The 22,833-nt window shown below is 45.4% G+C and overlaps 1 protein-coding gene across 1 annotated transcript in view; it reads left to right on the top strand.

Annotated features, from left to right (window-relative positions):
• The window catches only part of VPS37A (VPS37A subunit of ESCRT-I), an 86,916-nt gene that overhangs the window by 25,889 nt on the left and 38,194 nt on the right, over positions 1 to 22,833 (top strand). Inside the window, exons 5-9 of the mRNA XM_063920845.1 lie at positions 17,128 to 17,323; positions 18,378 to 18,448; positions 20,568 to 20,695; positions 21,569 to 21,627; positions 21,704 to 21,772. Coding sequence (XP_063776915.1) covers positions 17,128 to 17,323; positions 18,378 to 18,448; positions 20,568 to 20,695; positions 21,569 to 21,627; positions 21,704 to 21,772 — 523 coding nt within the window. The remainder of the gene's footprint in view (positions 1 to 17,127; positions 17,324 to 18,377; positions 18,449 to 20,567; positions 20,696 to 21,568; positions 21,628 to 21,703; positions 21,773 to 22,833) is intronic.

Genomic DNA, 22,833 nt, shown 5'->3' with positions numbered 1-22,833 from the left:
GATTTCCTCAAATCCAATTGGTTTGAACCACTAAAGAATGTGGATTTGAAATATCTCACATGGAAAGTGACTATGTTACTGGCCCTGGCTTCGGCCGGGAGAGTATCTGAACTGGCGGCTTTGTTTTATAAAAGCCCTTATTTAATTTTCCATTCGACATAGGGCAGAGCTGCGGACGCGTCCGCATTTTCTCCCTAAGGTGGTATCAGCGTTTCACCTGAACCAGCCTATTGTAGTGCCTGCGGCTACAGACGACTTGAAGGACTCCAAGTTGTTGGACGTTGTCAGAGCCTTAAAAATATACATTTAAAGGACGGCTGGAGTCAGAAAATCTGACTCGCTGTTTATACTGTATGCACCCAACAAGTTGGGTGCACCTGCTTCTAAGCAGTCGATTGCTCGTTGGATTTGTAACAAAATTCAACTTGTACATTCTGTGGCAGGCCTGCCACAGCCTAAATCTGTTAAGGCCCATTCCGCAAGGAAGGTGGGCTCATCTTGGGCGGCTGCCCGAGGGGTCTCGGCATTACAACTCTGCCGAGCAGCTACGTGGTCAGGGGAGAACACGTTTGTAAATTTTTACAAATTTGATACCCTGGCAAAGGAGGACCTGGAGTTCTCTCATTCGGTGCTGCAGAGTCATCCGCACTCTCCCGCCCGTTTGGGAGCTTTGGTATAATCCCCATGGTCCTTTCAGGAACCCCAGCATCCACTTAGGACGATAGAGAAAATAAGAATTTACTTACCGATAATTCTATTTCTCGGAGTCCGTAGTGGATGCTGGGCGCCCATCCCAAGTGCGGATTATCTGCAATACTTGTACATAGTTATTGTTAACTAATTCGGGTTATTGTTTAGGAAGCCATCTTTCAGAGGCTCCTCTGTTATCATACTGTTAACTGGGTTTAGATCACAAGTTGTACGGTGTGATTGGTGTGGCTGGTATGAGTCTTACCCGGGATTCAAAATCCTCCCTTATTGTGTACGCTCGTCCGGGCACAGTACCTAACTGGAGTCTGGAGGAGGGTCATGGGGGGAGGAGCCAGTACACACCACCTGACCTGTAAAAGCTTTACTTTTGTGCCCTGTCTCCTGCGGAGCCGCTATTCCCCATGGTCCTTTCAGGAACCCCAGCATCCACTACGGACTCCGAGAAATAGAATTATCGGTAAGTAAATTCTTATTATGTGTATATATGTACGAGCCCCCGCCATTTTATTTACACAGACCCGGGACAGAAGCCCGCCGCTGAGGGGGCGGGGCCTTCTTCCTCAGCACTAACCGGCGCCATTTTCTCTCCACAGCTCCGCTGAGAGGAAGCTCCCCAGGCTCTCCCCTGCAGTATCAAGGTAGAAAAAGGGTAAAAAGAGAGGGGTGGCACATAAATTTAGGCGCAAATTATCATAAACAGCAGCTACTGGGTAAACACTAAGTTACTGTGTAATCCCTGGGTTATATAGCGCTGGGGTGTGTGCTGGCACACTCTCTCTGTCTCCCCAAAAGGCCTTGTGGGGTCCTGTCCTCGAGTAGAGCATTCCCTGTGTGTGTGCGGTGTCGGTACGTTTGTGTCGACATGTTTGACGAGGACGGTTACGTGGAGGCAGAACAAGTGAATGTGGTGTCGCCACCGACGGCGCCGACACCTGATTGGATGGATATGGAAGGTGTTAAATGATAACGTAAGCTCCTTGCATAAAAGGTTGGATAATCAGTCAGGGTCTCAACCCATGTCTGATTCTACAGCTCAGGGGCCGTCAGGGTCTCAAAAGCGCCCACTATCCCAGTTGGTTGACACAGATGTCGACACGGATTCTGACTCCAGTGTCGATGACGATGATGCAAAGTTGCAGCCTAAAATGACTAAAGCCATCCGATACATGATTATAGCAATGAAGGATGTATTGCACATAGCGGAGCAAAACCCTGTCCCTGACAAGAGGGTTTATATGTTTGGGGAGAAAAAGCAAGAAGTGACTTTTACCCCTTCACATGAATTAAATGAGTTATGTGAAAAAGCGTGGGATTCCCCTGATAGGAAAGTACTGGTTTCCAAAAGATTACTTATGGCGTATCCTTTCCCGCCAACGGATAGGTTACGCTGGGAATCCTCCCCTAGGGTAGACAAAGCGTTGACACGGTTATCTAAGAAGGTGGCCCTGCCGTCACAGGATACGGCCGCTCTAAAGGATCCTGCGGATAGGAAGCAGGAAGGTATCCTGAAGTCTGTTTATTCACATTCTGGTACTCTTCTGAGGCCAGCAATTGCTTCGGCCTGGATGTGTAGTGCTGTAGCAGCATGGACAGATACTCTGTCTGAGGAGAAAGATACCCTGGACAGGGAGACTATTTTACTGACCCTAGGGCATATCAAAGACGCTGTCCTATATATGCGGGATGCCCAGAGGGACACTTGCCTGCTGGGCTCTAGAATAAACGCAATGTCGATTTCTGCCAGAAGAGTCCTATGGACTCTGCAATGGACAGGTGATGCCGACTCTAAAAAACACACGGAGGTGTTACCTTATAAGGGTGAGGAATTGTTTGGGGACGGTCTCTCGGACCTAGTTTCCACAGCTACGGCTGGGAAGTCAAATTTCTTGCCATATATTCCCTCACAGCCAAAGAAAGCACCGTATTACCAAATGCAGTCCTTTCGTTCACAAAAAAGCAAGAAAGTCAGAGGTGCATCCTTTCTTGCCAGAGGCAGGGGTAGAGGAAAAAAGCTACACCATTCAGCTAGTTCCCAGGAACAAAAGTCCTCCCCGGCTTCCACTAAATCCACCGCATGACGCTGGGGCTCCACAGGTGGAGCCAGGAGCGGTGGGGGCGCGTCTCCGAAATTTCAGCCACCAGTGGGTTCGCTCACGGGTGGATCCTTGGGCTATACAAATTGTGTCTCAGGGATACAAGCTGGAATTCGAGGTGACGCCCCCTCACCGTTACCTAAAATTGGCCTTGCCAGCTTCCCCCATGGAAAGGGAGGTAGTGTTGGCAGCAATTCACAAATTATATCTCCAGCAGGTGGTAGTGAAGGTTCCCCTCCTTCAACAGGGAAGGGGTTACTATTCCACTATGTTTGTGGTACCGAAACCGGACGGTTCGGTCAGACCCATTTTGAATTTAAAATCCCTGAACATTTATCTGAAGAAATTCAAGTTCAAGATGGAATCGCTCAGAGCGGTCATTGCAAGCCTGGATGAAGGGGATTTTATGGTGTCTCTGGACATCAAGGATGCGTACTTGCATGTCCCCATTTATCCACCTCATCAGGAGTACCTCAGGTTTGTGGTACAGGACTGTCATTACCAATTCCAGACGTTGCCGTTTGGCCTGTCCACGGCACCGAGAATATTTACCAAGGTGATGGTGGAAATGATGGTGCTCCTTCGGAAGCAAGGGGTTACAATTATCCCATACTTGGACGATCTCCTCATAAAGGCGAGGTCCAGGGAGCGGTTGCTGATCAGCGTAGCACACTCTCAGGAAGTGTTGCGACAGCACGGCTGGATTCTGAATATTCCAAAGTCGCAGCTGATTCCTACGACGCGCCTGCCCTTCCTGGGCATAATTCTGGACACAAACCAGAAAAAGGTGTTTCCCCCGGAGGAAAAGGCTCAGGAGCTCGTGACTCTGGTCAGAGACCTCCTAAAACCAAAACCGGTATCGGTGCATCACTGCATGCGAGTCCTGGGAAAGATGGTGGCGTCATACGAAGCCATTCCCTTCGGCAGGTTCCATGCGAGGATCTTTCAGTGGGATCTGTTGGACAAGTGGTCCGGATCACATCTTCAGATGCATCGGCTGATCACCCTGTCCCCCAGGGCCAGGGTGTCTCTTCTGTGGTGGCTGCAAAGTGCTCACCTCCTCGAGGGCCGCAGGTTCGGCATACAGGACTGGGTCCTAGTGACCACGGATGCAAGCCTCCGAGGATGGGGGGCAGTCACTCAGGGAAGAAACTTCCAGGGGCTGTGGTCAAGTCAGGAGACTTGTCTGCACATCAATATCCTGGAACTAAGGGCCGTATACAGCGCCCTGAGTCAAGCGGAGCCTCTGCTTCGAAACCAACCAGTGCTGATTCAGTCAGACAACATCACTGCAGTGGCCATGTAAACCGCCAGGGCGGCACAAGAAGCAGGGTGGCAATGGCAGAAGCCACCAGGATTCTTCGTTGGGCGTAGAATCACGTACTAGCGCTGTCAGCAGTGTTCATTCCGGGAGTGGACAACTGGGAAGCAGACTTCCTCAGCAGGCACGACCTCCACCCGGGAGAGTGGGGACTTCATCAAGAAGTCTTCACGCAGATTGCAAATCGATGGGAACTGCCACAGGTGGACATGATGGCGTCCCGTCTCAACAAAAAGCTAAAAAGGTATTGCGCCAGGTCAAGAGACCCTCAGGCGATAGCTGTGGACGCACTTGTAACACCGTGGGTGTTCCAGTCGGTCTATGTGTTTCCTCCTCTTCCTCTCATACCAAAGGTGCTGAGAATTATGAGAAAAAGAGGAGTGAGAACAATACTCATTGTTCCGGATTGACCAAGAAGGACTTGGTACCCGGAATTGCAAGAAATGCTCACAGAGGACCCATGGCCTCTGCCTCTCAGACAGGACCTGTTGCAACAAGGGCCCTGTCTGTTCCAAGACTTACCGCGGCTGCGTTTGACGGCATGGCGGTTGAACGCCGGATCCTAGCGGAAAAAGGCATTCCGGATGAAGTTATTCCTACGCTGATAAAGGCTAGGAAGGACGTGACAGCAAAGCATTATCACCGTATATGGCGAAAATATGTTGCTTGGTGTGAGGCCAGGAAGGCTCCTACAGAGGAATTCCAGCTGGGCCGGTTCCTGCACTTCCTACAGTCAGGAGTGACTATGGGCTTAAAATTAAGGTCCATAAAGTCCAGATTTCGGCCCTATCCATTTTCTTTCAAAAGGAACTGGCTTCGCTTCCTGAAGTTCAGACGTTTGTAAAGGGAGTGCTGCATATTCAGCCCCCTTTTGTGCCACCAGTGGCACCTTGGGATCTTAACGTGGTGTTGAGTTTCCTGAAATCTCACTGGTTTGAGCCACTTAAGACCGTGGAGCTAAAGTATCTCACGTGGAAAGTGGTCATGCTATTGGCCTTAGCTTCGGCTAGGCGTGTGTCAGAATTGGCGGCTTTGTCATGTAAAAGCCCCTATCTGGTTTTCTATATGGACAGGGCAGAATTACGGACTCATCCGCAATTTCTGCCGAAGGTGGTGTCATCTTTTCATTTGAACCAACCTATTGTGGTGCCTGCGGCTACTCGTGACTTGGAGGACTCCAAGTTGCTTGATGTAGTCAGGGCTTTGAAGATTTATGTAGCCAGGACGGCTGGAGTCAGGAAAACTGACTCGCTGTTTATCCTGTATGCATCCAACAAGCTGGGTGCTCCTGCTTCAATGCAGACTATTGCTCGCTGGATCTGTAACACGATTCAGCAGGCTCATTCTGCGGCTGGTTTGCCGCATCCAAAATCAGTGAAAGCCCATTCCACAAGGAAAGTGGGCTCTTCTTGGGCGGCTGCCCGAGGGGTCTCGGCATTACAACTTTGCCGAGCAGCTACTTGGTTGGGTTCAAACACCTTTGCAAAGTTCTATAAGTTTGATACCCTGGCTGAGGAGGACCTTGTGTTTGCCCATTCGGTGCTCAAGAGTCATCCGCACTCTCCCGCCCGTTTGGGAGCTTTGGTATAATCCCCATGGTCCTTACGGAGTCCCCAGCATCCACTAGGACGTTAGAGAAAATAAGATTTTACTCACCGGTAAATCTATTTCTCGTAGTCCGTAGTGGATGCTGGGCGCCCGTCCCAAGTGCGGACTTTCTGCAATACGTGTATATAGTTATTGCTTAATAAAAGGGTTATGTTATGTTGGCATCTGTTGTTTGATGCTCTGTTGTTGTTCATACTGATTACTGGGTAAGTTTATCACGAGTTATACGGTGTGATTGGTGTGGCTGGTATGAGTCTTACCCTGGATTCCAAAATCCTTTCCTTGTAATGTCAGCTCTTCCAGGCACAGTTTCCTTAACTGAGGTCTGGAGGAGGGGCATAGAGGGAGGAGCCAGTGCACACCAGGTAGTACTAAATCTTTCTTTAGAGTGCCCAGTCTCCTGCGGAGCCCGTCTATTCCCCATGGTCCTTACAGAGTCCCCAGCATCCACTACGGACTACGAGAAATAGATTTACCGGTGAGTAAAATCTTATTTTCACATAATGCAATCCAAGTAAACTAAAAGTAATGAATGTGTTTTGCTAAGAACATGTAAAACAGGAGACAGATATATGCTGGAAGCCACAAAAATGCAGGCTTCATTAGGAATAATAGCAACAGCTCGGTATTTTAGTTGTTTCTGAATTTGCTTAGTCTGGTAATCAGGTTCATAGTAGGGTGCTTAATAGTGTTTCAGAGGTTCCCAAACTGTGCCATTACAGTCCAGGTTTTAAGGATATCCATGCTTCTGCCCAGAGGGATAAATCAAATTGAGGTACTAATTAAGTCTCCTGTGCTCAAGCATGAATATTCTTACAACCTGGACTGTAATGACAGTCTGGGTACCTCTTTCTTTTTCATCCACTAGGGGTCACTGGAGTACTCTAGGGATATGGACGGTTCCACAGGAACTAGGCACTGAATAGTTAAACTTTGACTATACCTCCCCTCCATATCCCTGAGTACCTCAGTGTTTTTTCGGTGCTCACCGAGACTAGGCTTGTGGAAGTTGATCCACAATTACTGAATTTTTTGATTATTTTTTTTTTGGAATCCCTTTCCCCCTTCCAAGAAGGCGAGGGTCTGGGATAGGAAAGCTGCTGAAGCAGCTGTGGGTGTCGGACCTCTCTAGAAGAGCTCCCTCACTACCACGTGCAGGTCACCTGCAGTAAAAGGCTGACAGTGCTTACAGAGACGCCCCGTCATTGTCCTCACCACAGGGTCCAGGTATGTTGAACGGGGCGGTCAGCTCACGCTGCCGCCCTGCTGTGTGGGATACTGTGTGTGTGGCCGCCGGCCGCTGCCTTCAGCCGCCGCTTCCAGCGCCGCTGTTTTATGCTGTGTCCCCCGCCGCTCTGAGCCGCGCTGGCCACGTTGATTTATGCATAGGCCGCTCCACGGCTCTCTGCGGCGCGCTCCCCGGCCCTCGATGCCGCTTCCGGCTCCCTCTCCACCATAGCCCGGCTCCGTGTATAGAGAACGATGCACGGGGGGGCACACAAATGTGAGTAACTTTGATGCCACAGTGATGTTCCCTGCACACAGAAATGTCAGGGTCACTGGATAAAATCTCATGATTCAACTCTTGTTGATAAAAGAAGTATGTTTACTAGAATACAGCAGCGCTGCATATGTATTACAATAGGCTATTTAGTCTTTGTTAAACAGGATACATGTTGCTCATATATGTGCAGGTTTGAATGCAACATAGTATGTTTATTAAATCTGCTTACATAATTATAAGTCTGCATATTTAACCATTTTTCCTGTTGTTTTTCCAGAATTTCCTGTATTACATCTCTCCTCCATTGAAGGCGCAGGGGTGTTAAGGGGAATTTGGAACCAGGCATATTGCTGATGTGTACTGCACTTGGCCAGATATATATTTGTAAAGACACCTTAGTGCTATTTACTGAGTCGCGCAAGTTGTATTTTGTATTGTCTGTCGGTATAATGAGTAAGACACCAGCAAAGACTATTATTCTTATCATAACTGTTTATAATGATATTATCCCAAAGACTGCAAATCTGAATCATGGCTGTGGTCAGCCAAATACTGGCTTTGTTCACTGTTGTAAAGTAAGATGTGTTATACAATTGGTCAGCACATGGTGATTATAAAACTGTATCTGTGGAGTACTGCAAGCATTGTGTGTTCAGGCTCACCTGCAGCAGCTTTGCTTAATTCACTTAGCCACACCACAATTGGATACGCCCGATCTCATCTGATCTTGGAAGCTGAGCAGTGTTGGGCCTGGTTAGCCACCTGGGAATACAAGGTGCTGTAGGTATTTTTAAATCTACAGCCACACCACACTGGATTCGGGACCCATTAACTAAGCTGCGGTTAAGCAGCAGACTTCTCAGGTTTTTAAGCCTGTGAGTGGTCACATTTAGTTTCAGACTTCTAAGAATTATTATACTTCTGAATCAGGATATATCTGGATATATGTATATGGGTATATAATACATGTGTATGTATGCATATATGAAATAAATATATATTTATAAGGTCTGAGTATGTGTGAATATACATGGATGTATATATGTGTGTGTGTATATATATATATATATATATATATATATATATATATCCAGAAGAATAGGCGGCACTCCAGAGACTTTGTATCCAATACTTCTTTTTATTGAAGATTCATCCTACAATTGTTTCGGGCCATTGCCCGTCATCAGGGATGTACATCACAATACAAAAACCAAATATATACCCTCACCAGGACCTCCCCCACCTGTAAAAAGATTAACTTACCACACCTGTATAGGCTGTCTCCATTCAGTCCACCACGCTGACCGCCGCCGACACACGCTCTGTGCGGCTGCTTCCGTACAGCGGGTGACGTCATCAGGAGACGCCCACAGGGAGGAAAGTATCGTGCACACTCAGTTACCAAGGCAACCGCTGCAGCGTTGCCATAGAACACACTTCAAATATGCCGCATAGCAAACAATTCCTCTTTTGTATTAATACCAATCCATGCAGGCAAATATATGCAAATCGTGACAAAGAACAATACATTAAAAACATGATAAGATAAAATATGGGACACTATCAGAACATTTGTTTATAACTCCCTTTAGTATAAAGGGAGAAACATATCAATAAAACATATTGGTGGGCTCTTTGGAAAAAGAAAGAGATCATACTGCACAGATAAATAAACAGTAATAATAATCTATGCAGACAATAGTTTATCAACCGCATATAGACCTAAAGTTTACAAAAAACTATGTAAGCCATGTTGTTCGTTCAATCCCCTGGGGGCCAATGTGTCCAACTTGAAGATCCATCGACTCTCAAGTTGGAGCAGTTTTTTGCCCCGGTCACCCCCGTATGGATGCTGGAACATGATCAATTATTTTGCTTCTAATGCTCGCTATACTATGTGAAAGCTGGACACAGTGACGAGCCATCGGCTGATCACTGGTACCCGACTTTAGGGCTGCTCGTATAGATGATCTGTGATTAGCCATTCTTTCTTTGAACTGACATTCTGTCTTACCCACGTAATACAAGCCACATGGGCAAGACAGAACATAAATGACAAAGCGTGAGGTACACGTAAGTGGAAAATTAATGGTATATTTTTTGCCAGATCTAGAATGGCAGATAGAGTCGCCAATCAGCATGGACCGACATGTGGTACATCCAATGCACCTAAAACAACCAGGCTTTCGTGATAAAAAATGTGCCTGGGATTTTGGTTTCATTAAATCTGTTATATCTAATTTTACCAACATGTCTTTAAGATTTTTCCCCCTAGCATATGCAGGCATGATCCGGGTATTATGTAAACCAGGTAAGTCTTTATCTGTACTAATAATAGGCCAGATCTTTTTAATTTCTTTACACGTACTCCCACTTTTATTAGTATACCTGTTTACCCAAGGAATCTTACATTGGTCATTAACCGTCGATATTTTTCCCTTTAGGGCCACCTCCCTTGGGATCTGGCTTACCCTAAATTTTGTGTCCATCAGTAATTTTTTGTCATATCCCCTCTGTTGAAACCTGGATACCATACCCTCCAGAGCAGAATCAACCTTAGAGGGATCACTGGTGATACGTCGTGCTATGAGCATTTGGGAGTATGGTAACCCGTGCTTCAGCGAGGGTGGGTGAAAACTATCTCCCCTAAGCATAGTGTTGCGATCCGTATCCTTGACATACATTGATGTAGTCAAATGACCATTAATATGGATGGACACAAAATTTAGGGTAAGCCAGATCCCAAGGGAGGTGGCCCTAAAGGGAAAAATATCGACGGTTAATGACCAATGTAAGATTCCTTGGGTAAACAGGTATACTAATAAAAGTGGGAGTACGTGTAAAGAAATTAAAAAGATCTGGCCTATTATTAGTACAGATAAAGACTTACCTGGTTTACATAATACCCGGATCATGCCTGCATATGCTAGGGGGAAAAATCTTAAAGACATGTTGGTAAAATTAGATATAACAGATTTAATGAAACCAAAATCCCAGGCACATTTTTTATCACGAAAGCCTGGTTGTTTTAGGTGCATTGGATGTACCACATGTCGGTCCATGCTGATTGGCGACTCTATCTGCCATTCTAGATCTGGCAAAAAATATACCATTAATTTTCCACTTACGTGTACCTCACGCTTTGTCATTTATGTTCTGTCTTGCCCATGTGGCTTGTATTACGTGGGTAAGACAGAATGTCAGTTCAAAGAAAGAATGGCTAATCACAGATCATCTATACGAGCAGCCCTAAAGTCGGGTACCAGTGATCAGCCGATGGCTCGTCACTGTGTCCAGCTTTCACATAGTATAGCGAGCATTAGAAGCAAAATAATTGATCATGTTCCAGCATCCATACGGGGGGGTGACCGGGGCAAAAAACTGCTCCAACTTGAGAGTCGATGGATCTTCAAGTTGGACACATTGGCCCCCAGGGGATTGAACGAACAACATGGCTTACATAGTTTTTTGTAAACTTTAGGTCTATATGCGGTTGATAAACTATTGTCTGCATAGATTATTATTACTGTTTATTTATCTGTGCAGTATGATCTCTTTCTTTTTCCAAAGAGCCCACCAATATGTTTTATTGATATGTTTCTCCCTTTATACTAAAGGGAGTTGTAAACAAATGTTCTGATAGTGTCCCATATTTTATCTTATCATGTTTTTAATGTATTGTTCTTTGTCACGATTTGCATATATTTGCCTGCATGGATTGGTATTAATACAAAAGAGGAATTGTTTGCTATGCGGCATATTTGAAGTGTGTTCTATGGCAACGCTGCAGCGGTTGCCTTGGTAACTGAGTGTGCACGATACTTTCCTCCCTGTGGGCGTCTCCTGATGACGTCACCCGCTGTACGGAAGCAGCCGCACAGAGTGTGTGTCGGCGGCGGTCAGCGTGGTGGACTGAATGGAGACAGCCTATACAGGTGTGGTAAGTTAATCTTTTTACAGGTGGGGGAGGTCCTGGTGAGGGTATATATTTGGTTTTTGTATTGTGATGTACATCCCTGATGACGGGCAATGGCCCGAAACAATTGTAGGATGAATCTTCAATAAAAAGAAGTATTGGATACAAAGTCTCTGGAGTGCCGCCTATTCTTCTGGCTGTTGATGGATTTCGTATCCTAAGGAGGGCACCGGAGCAGTTATCAAGGTAGCAAGGGGAGTGCCGGCTATTTTGCTGCTTTATATATATATATATATATATATATATATATATATATATATATATATATATATATATATATATATATATATATATATATATATATATATATATATATATATATATATATAGAGAAGAAGGTAGAGGCACTCTCCAGATTTTATAAAGATGCAAAAGGTAAATTTATTTATACGTTACACAATACACTCGCATGGTGTTTCTTGATATATCCTCAAGCGCTTTCGGCCCACAGAGGGCCTTCCTCAGGAGGCTGTATACAATAATTCCATCAGATCATAAGACCAAGCACAGGGTCTACCCGGATATCCAGCAGTAAAGCTGGATATCCGGGTAGACCCTGTGCTTGGTCTTATGATCTGATGGAATTATTGTATACAGCCTCCTGAGGAAGGCCCTCTGTGGGCCGAAAGCGCTTGAGGATATATCAAGAAACACCATGCGAGTGTATTGTGTAACGTATAAATAAATTTACCTTTTGCATCTTTATAAAATCTGGAGAGTGCCTCTACCTTCTTCTCTATACTAGAATGCTTTGCATTTGGAGTGATCACCCCAGTCGTTGTCCCCTCTGAAGATGTGAGTGCGACCATTATTGGATATATATATATATATATATATATATATATATATGTATATATATATATAGATAGCATGCCTTTCCCACCTGTGGCTCAGGTATATCTGGAAGGGACAGAGGCGGCACTCCAAGGACTTAGAAAATACTTTATGTGCAAAGCATGGCAATTCCAAACAACTGTGCAAACAATCAAAACATGGAGATCTTACGACGTTTCAAGGCAGAGCCTTTTCTTCAGGTAAGTTGACCCATGTGGAGCGTGTAGTGAGGAAGGAGCAGCAAGAACCAAAACATACCAAGAGAAAGACTCACCTTTTAAAACCGTGCAGAGACAGGTGTTCCCGGCGTCCGTGATCGGCGCTTCCGGGTGCGGCGCCCGGGTGTCGCATAGTTGACGTCATCTATGCGACACCCGGGCGCCGCACCCGGAAGCGCCGATCACGGACGCCGGGAACACCTGTCTCTGCACGGTTTTAAAAGGTGAGTCTTTCTCTTGGTATGTTTTGGTTCTTGCTGCTCCTTCCTCACTACACGCTCCACATGGGTCAACTTACCTGAAGAAAAGGCTCTGCCTTGAAACGTCGTAAGATCTCCATGTTTTGATTGTTTGCACAGTTGTTTGGAATTGCCATGCTTTGCACATAAAGTATTTTCTAAGTCCTTGGAGTGCCGCCTCTGTCCCTTCCAGATATACCTGAGCCACAGGTGGGAAAGGCATGCTATCTGTACTAATTTAAGGATGGCACCCAGGCATATCCCTGTTTTACATTGAGTGCCGGATGTATACATTCATATATATATATATATATATATATATATATATATATATATATATATAATTAATATGCTGACATTAAAAATCTATTTTGGCAAGACTACAGTGGCGCAATTGGTCGGCACACAGTGCTTATTAAACAGTATCTGTTGAGCACTGCAAACATTGTGAGTTCAGGCCTCACCTCCCCAGATCCCCAGTGGCCTAATGGATAGGACACTGCCCTCCTAAACCAGGGATTGTGGGTTCAGGTACCATCTGGATTGCAAGTCACTACAGCAACCATTTCATCACCAGAGTTGATGTTTAAACAGCAGCTTTTGCTTATTATTTTTACAGGTGGCTCTGTAGCCAAGTGGTTAGGCTTCCCGCCCACAGTGAACATTGTGATTGCATGGACAACACTGGTTCAGATCCTGGTTTAACAGGTGTAATATATATATATATATATATATATATATATATATATATATATATTATAATAAAAGACACGGTATGGCACTCCCAATGTATACAGATGTAGTTTGCTCCGGTGCCCTGCGTCAGTCACAGCTGAGAGATACAATCACAAAACCGCTTGCACTCATAGAGACTCATAAAGAAAACACAGATGCTGTAGCTTTTAGTTGACTGAAAGCTACAGCATCTGTGTTTTCTTTATGAGTCTCTATGAGTGCCAGCGGTTTTGTGATTTTATATATATATATATATATATATATATATATATATATATATATATATAAATAATAATAAATAAAAAAACATGGTAGGACACCATTTTTAACGTTACTTCCTGGGTCTTTGCTGGAGGTTGCTGCCCTACAACACTCAGCCTCTGGGGGAGCGGGGGCTTGTTAGGAATTTAATTTATTAATTGTTTTTGACAGCATGTCTCTACAGGAAGATTCACTATTGCTGGAAACCACATGCACGGTGATGCAGGTTTATACACAGATTACTTCCGTGGTGTACTTACTGGTCGGGGTACATGATCACTAAGTCTAATGCATAATCAAACAAGCAGCTTCGCTGCAGAGTCGGTCACACAGTGTGTCGGACAAATTCGACTGCGCAGACAGACCCTTACCGGTCCTCTTTGGGGGGAATGCGGGCGCATGTACTGCCTGAGAGGGAAAAATGTACTGTTTCAGCTAGATTGTTGCGGTCGATTCGCTGCCAGCCCTCATAGCACCAGGCCAGTACGTCAGGTTCTCAGCGAAGGCTGAACAATTTCCAATGAGAGACAATTGCAATTATTGGGCGTTTAACTACCTATCGGAGTGTACCCTACACAGCAGTAGGGCTGTTGCTTCGCCCTGCTTTGGTAAGTGTTTGAGGTAACAAGGCTGTAGTGGCAGGGCGCTCCAGTTCAGGTTTGCCCTAAATAATGACCACCTTACACTTCTTGCTGCCTACAGCTTCTGTGAAGTTGGCAGTTGGTTCTTGCGTCTCAGCTTCGCTAGTGGCGCACAACGTCCACTTTGGCTACGTTCCAAACGAGAATAGATCGCAGACCGAGTGGGGGGGGAAATCTGATTTCCTACCATTGTCTACGTGAATTCCTGAATGATTCCGTCTCAACGATTTCAATTCCTAGGTATGATTCTCGATACGGTAAATCAAAGAATTTACCTACCCGAACAGAAGTACAGGTCATTCGTCATCTGGTACAATTAGTGCTCAAGCCTCGCACAGTCTCGGTTCATTTGTACATTCGCCTATTAGACACAATGGTGGTGGCTTTTGAAGCGCTTCAGTTCAGAAGACTTCACTCACGTCCTTTTTAACTGGATGTGCTCGCAATGGTTGGCTGTGGCCTAACGAGTACAGTGTCTGCCTGCAATGCATGCCAAAAACAATGGTCGGGCTTGCTTCTGCAGATTCACAGCAGGGTGAGGTGGTCTCCAAGGGCCAGGGTGTCTCTACTCTGGTGGCTCAAAGTACAGAATCTAACAGCAGGGAAACGGTTCGGCGCCTGGAATTGGATAATTCTCACGGCGGACGCGAGTCTCAGAGGTTGGGGAGCTGTAGTTCAAAATTTTCAGCTCCAGGGTCTCTGGGCGGATCACGAAAGATTGCTGTCTATAAATGTCCTGGAACTCCGGGCAATTTACAATGCGCTACGACAAGCAGTGCACATGCTGCAGGCTCAGGCTGTTCAGGTGCAGTAAGACAATGCGACGGTGGTCGCATACATCAACAAACAAGGAGGAACGAAAAGCCGCATGACAATGCGGGATGTAGCTCAAGTCCTCAATTGGGCCGAGGTGATTTTGTCGGCAGTATTCATTCCGGGAGTGGACAACTGGGAGGCGGATTATCTCAGCTGCCGGGATTTTTATCCAGGATGTGCATTAAATCCAGAAGTGTTTCACATGCTGGTCCAGAAGTAGGGTTACCCGCAAGTGGACTTGATGGCATCTCGCCACAATTATCAAACGCCCCAGTACGTGTCCAGAACGAGAGATCCAAAAGCAGTGGCGGTGGATGCTCTCACAATCAAGTGGCCATACAGTCTCGTGTATCTGTTTCCACCGTTTTCCGCTGCTCCCTCTGTTGCTAAAACGGATCAAAAGAGAGTCCGTCACAGTCATACTAGTGGCGCCTCATTGGCCTCGGAGAGCTTGGTTTTCGGATCTCCGCGGTCTACTCGCGGACATTCCTTGGCCGCTCCCACTGCGTCCGGACCTGTTACAACAGGGTCCGTTCTTTTTCTCCGATTTTAGCGCGGCTGCGTTTGACGGAGTGGCTGTTGAGACAGCCCTCTTAAAAAGAGAGGGCATTCCAGAGTAGGTTATACCAACCATGTTGCGAGCTAGGAAGCCGGTTACGGCAGCTCATTATTACAGAATTTGGCGTGCCTATATAGGTTGGTGTGAAGTTCGGAAGTTTCCGACATCATCTTTCAAGTTATCCCGTCTTTTGTTATGTCTACAGATGGGGTTAGATGAAGGTCGGCGTTTATCCACACTAAAGGTGCAGATATCTGCGTTGTCAATTTATTTTCAAAGAAGATTGGCTCTATTGCCGTCGGTACACACCTTTATGCAGGGTGTCCTCAAAGTACAGCCTCCATTTCACTCCACTTACTGCGCCATGGGACTTGAATCTGGGTTTAGATTTCTTATAGTCTTTTTGTTTCGAACCCTTACAACAAGTGGATATTAAGTTTCTCACTTGGGAAACAATTTCTCTCCTAGCCTTAGCTTCGGCATGGCTGGTTTCAGTTTTGGGTGCCTTGTCATGCAAGCCACCGTATTTAGTGTTTCATAATGACAGAATGGAATTTTAGAAGAATCCCGCTTTCCTGCCAAAAGTAGGGTCCTCTTTTCACATCAATCATCCAATAGTAGTTCCTGTGTTAACAGGAGATTCTGGAATTTTGGTTGTGGTACGCGCATTACGAGTTTATGTATTCCGAACGTCTACAGTTCCTAAGACGGATACGTTGTTATTCTCTATGACTCGGCCAAGATGGGTTGGCCACCTTCTAAGCAGACCTTATCCAGATGGATAAAACTGACCATACGTCAGGCTTACCTTCATGTTAGGTTACTGCCGCCTACATCAGTAACAGCTCATTCCACACGTTCTCCGGGAATGTCATGGGCAGCTGGTCGTGGAGTTCTACGACACCGCTTTGCAGTGCGGCTACATGGTCTTCAGTGCACATGTTTGTGCGCTTTTACAGGTTTGATACTTTTGCGGCATCAGCATCTAGCTTTGGCCGTCTAGTGTTACAGGTGCCAAACAGCTCTCCCGCCCAGGGGGGAAACTTTGGTACGTCCCTAGAGTACTCCAGTGACCCCTAGTGGATGAAAAAGAAAATAGGATTTTGGTACTTACCAGGTAAATCCTTTTCTTTGAATCCATTGGGGTACTGGACGCCCACCCAGAGCAGTTGTTTACCTGGTTGTGGTAAGTGCAGGGAATTTTATGGTAACACACTCTTACCGATTGTTTCAAATTAGAAATTCTATCGGGTTGGTGTCAACTGTTAGTTGTCAGTTTCGTTTTGTGTCAACTTTATTGTTGTCCGTTTTTGGTTATATGTATTTCTCCATTGTCAACCTCTATAGCTCCAGTTCGGCTCAGTAAAAAACACTGAGGTACTCTGGGATATGGAGGGAAGGTATAGTCAAAGTTTAACTATTCAGTGCCTAGTTCCTGTGGAACCGTCCATATCCCTAGAGTACTCCAGTGCCCCCTATGGATTCAAAGAAAAGGATTTACCTGGTAAGTACCAAAATCCTATTTTCTTTAACCATCTCCATAAAATAACTGTGCAGTGTGTGTGTATATAAGTGATTGAGAATTGGGGCCACTTTCTGTTTCTCTTACAGCTTGTACAGCAATCCTGCTGGTCTGCCTCCTTACCCTCATTCAGGGTTCCCTTTTCTTACGTCGTTTCCCACACAAGAAACCAATAGGTCGGGACCAGTTGCTGAAACTGTCCCTTCAAGCTTCAACACTGCCAAAGCCGCTGCCCCTTCCTACGGCCTGATAACGGATTTGCCTCTACCGGTCCCCACATCTGAAGTGAGTATGCAGTGGTGTGCAGGCACATTCAGTGTAGTCTACTTGTGGCTTATTCATGTTGGTATAGGATGTATTTAGCAGCTGTACATTACCCCAATTCACTGACCTATTTCACAACATTAAAATCACTGTAAAGGTGGGTACAAACATATACAGTCATTATGCCGATCCTTCGATTTTCATCATATTGAGGATCGGCAAAATGATTGTATCCATATGTACACAGTGCCGATGCAGGAGCTTAAACCGATGAATGGATTATAACGCTTCTGCCACGGACGGGATCGAATGTTTGAGACTTTGAACATATTTAATTTTTAAAGCTTCAATCATCCGATCCCAAAGAAGCATGTAGGAGCACCGTGCACGCAGTGCTATAGTCTGCACCATGTGTACGGTGCTCGCAGGAGCTGAACGGGGGTCATGCTGGGGGGACACAGGACAGATGATTGGGAGAGTTTACCATGATCAGCCACCATGTGTACCTACCTTTTATACATATAGATGTTTCCGTATACATCCAGCCTCAAAACGCCATGCAGCGCGAGATGCCTCCAGGTCCAGTGCAACTCTGCTAATGCTGAGTGTCTGTGTTTTGCTGAAAACGCAATGCAACGAGGATGCACCAGGAGACTGTACTGATTAATTTGATATGACACTTGTATATTGTGTGAGACTGAGTCTGTATACGGAGCAGAACAGAACTTGTATTTGAAAAAAGCTGCAGCTGCTACTTTATGTACAGACTCAGTTGCACACAGATATACAAGTGTCCTATATAAAATTAATCAGCACTGTCTCCTCATACATCCTAGTCATGTTGCGTTGTGGATAAGACGCATTTTTGGACAAAGAAGGCGCCCGGCGCTAGAAGATCCTCTTGCGACCTGGTGTGCCAAAAGGGGCTGTTTGGCATGACTGCAGCAAACATGTATGAGGACACATCTGTAGTTGCTTCCTTGGTTTTGTATAGAGCTGCCAACTCTTCAGATGGTATGTCAATTATATTGCTTTAAACGGTAGTAACTAATATGGCATGTATTTCTGTTTTTAGGTGGGCATAAACGGCTTCACGTACAAGATGCCTGATCTCCCAGACACCTTTCCTGAACTCTCAGAATTAAGGTATCTTTTACAGGAATTTGGAAAAAAATGGACATATGTGTATCTTGTCTGTAGACAGGAGTGTGATTATTAATGTACTAGATGTAATCCATTGTGTGGATGCCAGCAGCGATTTGATAAGCTGCATTGTGACGAGCAATTCTGGGTGTCACTAAGTACTTCAGAATGCCTCACTTTTCCGGTCAGACTGCTGTAAACACCCGTGTGACACAGCCTTAGGGCTTATATCACATGACCTTTCATTCAACAAGAAGATTTTATTTTCTAGATAAGCAAGTCCACTCTTGAGATAAGATTTATTTTTGGTGTATAGAAATGTTTGTGGGGTGAAGACTCTGCCAGTTTACATTTTGTTTATTGTTACAACCTACTGTTCATTGTATTGGCCTCCCCTGCATTAGATTACCTACCTGCATTCTGTTACCCTGTGCAGTGCCACTGTGACAGATTTGTTAGTAACATTAGTGACCTGATAACTGGGATTTCCGTGTAGAACGCAACTGCAATCACAGAGCGGAAAAGGATTGCAGACTCATCTAATGGTGTGGTGCTGGCATTCTAATTTGCTGGGGTGGGGGTACATGCTAATGTGCCAGTCTGTGCCCTTGCAGAGGCGTTATCCACCAGCTTGTCCAATCACATCACACTGCAGAAACCCTATTGCCAACTGCATTGCAGACGTTATTCTTAGACAAGTAATCAGCCCCTGTTGTCATTCTCATTGTGTAGATGCAGTTCTATGCTACATAATCACATCCACTGCAAGTGACATTGCACAAATCCCAACGTCCGTAACATTCCACAAATCCTATTTCCATGCTTATAGGCTAATTTGCATATTGTGGGAACCAATTAGCATAGGATTGTTTGTAGTGACTCGATTGCCAGCTACAATTTGTACATACTCTGTCCGCTATATTACTCAGGCACTAACCACATTGTCTGCAATATAATCTCACCCTATAAATTGTGACTTTAGTCAAATACCGTTGGCAGCCATATTGCACACACAATTCCTACTCCTTTAGCAGTGTCTGTGAGGGAAAGGTATTTTGTGAACCCATCCTTAGTTGGTGGAATTTGACAGACCACTCACAAGATGCAGAAGCTTAGCAAGACATCTGTGAGCTGTGGATAGGGAAGCAGAGAGTAGATGTGGGGGTGAAGAGACAATGACTGGTACTAGACAAAAGGACAGGATATCGTGTACCTATAAAAGTGGTGACTGGCGAGTGATCAGAGCAGGCATTTGTAAATAGTTGTCATATATGTGCATTGGGCATCTCTACTTACACCAGTTTATCCCAAGCACGGTCCTCAGAGCTCCCTAACATTCAAGGTTTTATGGATATCCATGCTTAAGCACAGGTGATTTCATTGGTACCGCGGGGACTACTGGCTGCACCCATGTGTCGCCCTCCCAGGAGTGACACCAAAATGCTGACTCATTGATGACAGCCGGGTGCTGCACTGTGGCATTACGTTCCTGTCACTGTGTAGGAGCTGTCAGTGCAGCCAGGTGAGTCTCTGGGGGCAGCCCAGCATCTCTGGGAATGCTGAAAATGCCCCCAGAGTGATGAAAATGGTGGTCAGGCCATGAGGTTATGCCCCGTCTCGTGAGGACAGGGGGCTTTCCAGCATAGTGGGTGTCACTGACCCCAGTGACTACCCTTAGTGGTACCTCAGTCATTTGGATTTACCCATCTTGGATATCCTTAAAACTTGGACTGTTGGGTTGTTTTGAGGACAGAATATAAGAACCACTGTTTTAGACAATGAATGAAATTCATGACGTATGACCTGCATTTGTCCCTCTGTTCTATATTTTGTTGGTGGCAATATTATGAATTTTGCTTCTGCCTCAAATAATGCTGCCTCCAATATTTGACAATCACTACTTGTTATAATGCCAAATAAGTGGAAACGCCCTTCATCTCCATGTTAGTTGTGTAAGTACTGGTTTTGCAATAGGAATGTTTTGTTACTGTACTTCCTCTTAAAATTTTCCCCGTGAACATTTGTTTTCAGAAGCTCCATCCATCCGTGTGTGTGTGTGTGTGTGTGTGTGTGTGTGTGTGTGTTTGTGTGTGATATGTGACTACTTCCTGTTACATTGCAGCATGCAGCAGCTGACAGAAATGATGGAAGAAGAGGACGTCCTTCTGGAACAGTTTATGAATCTACCACAGTTAAAACAGGTCATAGTAGATAAAGAGGACCTGGTGACAAATATTGCAAAGCTAGCAAGTAAGACCTGACGTATAGAGCGATTTTTTATTATTATTATTATTATTATCCTTTATTTATATGGCGCCACAAGGGTTCCGCAGTGCCCGATTACAGAGTACAAATGCACATAAAAAAATAGGAAAACAGTGACTTACAGTTGAATACAATATAGGACAAGTACAGGGCAACTAAGCATAACTACACCAGTAAACATAGAGATAAGTTCCAGGTGGTCAAAAAACTGCGGGATCTGGGCAGTTGAGGATTATTAAAGTAAGAAAAGTATAAGCACATGAGGGAAGAGGGCCCTACTCGTGAGAGCTTACATTCTAAGGGGAGGGGTAGACAGTCAGGGATGACACAGATGGGGTATATAGAGAGCGTGGAACAGAGGGTTATGTTGAGATTTGGCTAGGTTTGGTAAAGAAATGGGTCTTAAGAGCCCGTTTGAAGTTTTGTAGAGAGGTGGAGAGTCTGAGGGGGAGAGGTAAAGAATTCCAGAGAAATGGAGCAGCACGTGAAAAATCTTGGAGATAGGAGTGGGAGGAAGTAATCAGAAGACGGGAGAGACGGCGTGCATTAGCAGAGCGAAGAGGACGGGTGGGAGAGTAAAGGGAGATAAGGTCAGAGATGTAGATGGGAGAGGAGTGGGTGAGGGCTTTGTAAGTGAGTGTGAGAAGTTTGAATTGGATTCTGAAAGGGAAGGGAAGCCAGTGGAGGGCCTGTAGGAGGGGGGAGGTAGACGTAGTGCGTTTGGTGAGGAAGATGAGCCGGGCAGCAGCATTGAGGAAAGATTGGAGTGGAGAGAGGTGATTGTCAGGGAGGCCAGTTATCTTTCGCTGCTGTATTTTGTGCATGATCCGTGTGGTAAGACCTGTTGGTTTTCTACAGAAAAGAACCTTCAGCTGGAGCCCATTCTAGAAACAAAGCGACAGGCATTGTTAGACAAAGTAAGTGTGCCGCAGCTGCCATTTCTGGTATTGTTGTCTTGGTTCCTCTGTTTTATTCACTTGTGTTCTCTTACAGTATGAACTTCTCACACAGATGAAGGTTATGTTTGAAAAGAAGCTGCAAAGACAGCATGAGCTGAGTGAGGTACGTAGTGGTGTGTGCGCAACTCACAGCTGCATAAGGAGATGCCGTCAGCCTGACCTGAGTGAGTGTGTAATACACTGCCTTGATGTCTTTCAGTATAAAAGGACACTCCTAATTGCGCCAGTGTTCTCAGGCCAGTTTCTCTCTCATTTAACCACTTAACTGACAATTTATTTCGCCGAAAACCGCTCCGAAATTGTCGGGTCTTTTTTATGAGTGAATTAAGTGAAGAGCATGACTTTAACCCTATCCCAAATTATTTTAGTTTAAAAAAAAAAAAAAAAGGGAAAAAAATATTTATTTATTTTTAAATATTTTTTTTGAAACATCGATCGGGAACATCGCGACCATCGCGGCTTTCATTTTGAAAGCCGGGACAGCCTGCAGGTATACAGGGGGGCTCTAGGGGGGGCTTGGGAGGGTTAATTTACTCTCCCCAGCGGCTGCTATTGTCTGCAGCTGCTGGAGAGGGGGGGGATCCTGCCGTGCTCACCGATCAGCAGTGATCGGCAGCACGGCAGACACAGGGGGAGAGTGCAGGGAGGCAGAGGGACCTTCCAGTCCCTCTGACAGCAGCAGCGGAGGGAAGTTTCCCTTCCCTGCCGCTGCTAACACTCTCTGTCTGACTGGTCGCATCCTGTGCGACCAGGTCAGATAGAGCACTTGCAGGCATGGTCGCATCTGATGCGACCATGCCAGGCAAGTGGTTAAAGCAGGAATGATCAGTGATGGTTTTTATGGCATCCAGCTTTTGTTTTTATAATAAGCTCAGTTATACGACACCAAGGCTTTTCTCAAAATGGTGCACACGTGAACTGTGCAGGACTACTGTAACCCATAGCAACCACAATATTGTTATCAGATGACCATAAATACTGCAGTGCAACCTGTGACTGATAACATGAATCATTTGAATGCCACCACCAAAGGAATTGATGTGATTGCTATATAACACATTTTCAGTTAATCCAGGGAAATCCATCTGGCATGCAGAAAGTGATCTTTGTTCGGTTTTACGTGCGCTGCGGAAAACACTGAGCCACCAGAAATTAGAACCTGAG

Source organism: Pseudophryne corroboree, chromosome 1, assembly GCF_028390025.1.
Source record: "Pseudophryne corroboree isolate aPseCor3 chromosome 1, aPseCor3.hap2, whole genome shotgun sequence".
Classification (NCBI taxonomy): Eukaryota; Metazoa; Chordata; class Amphibia; order Anura; family Myobatrachidae; genus Pseudophryne; species Pseudophryne corroboree.
This window is presented reverse-complemented; position numbering and strand designations above follow the sequence as displayed.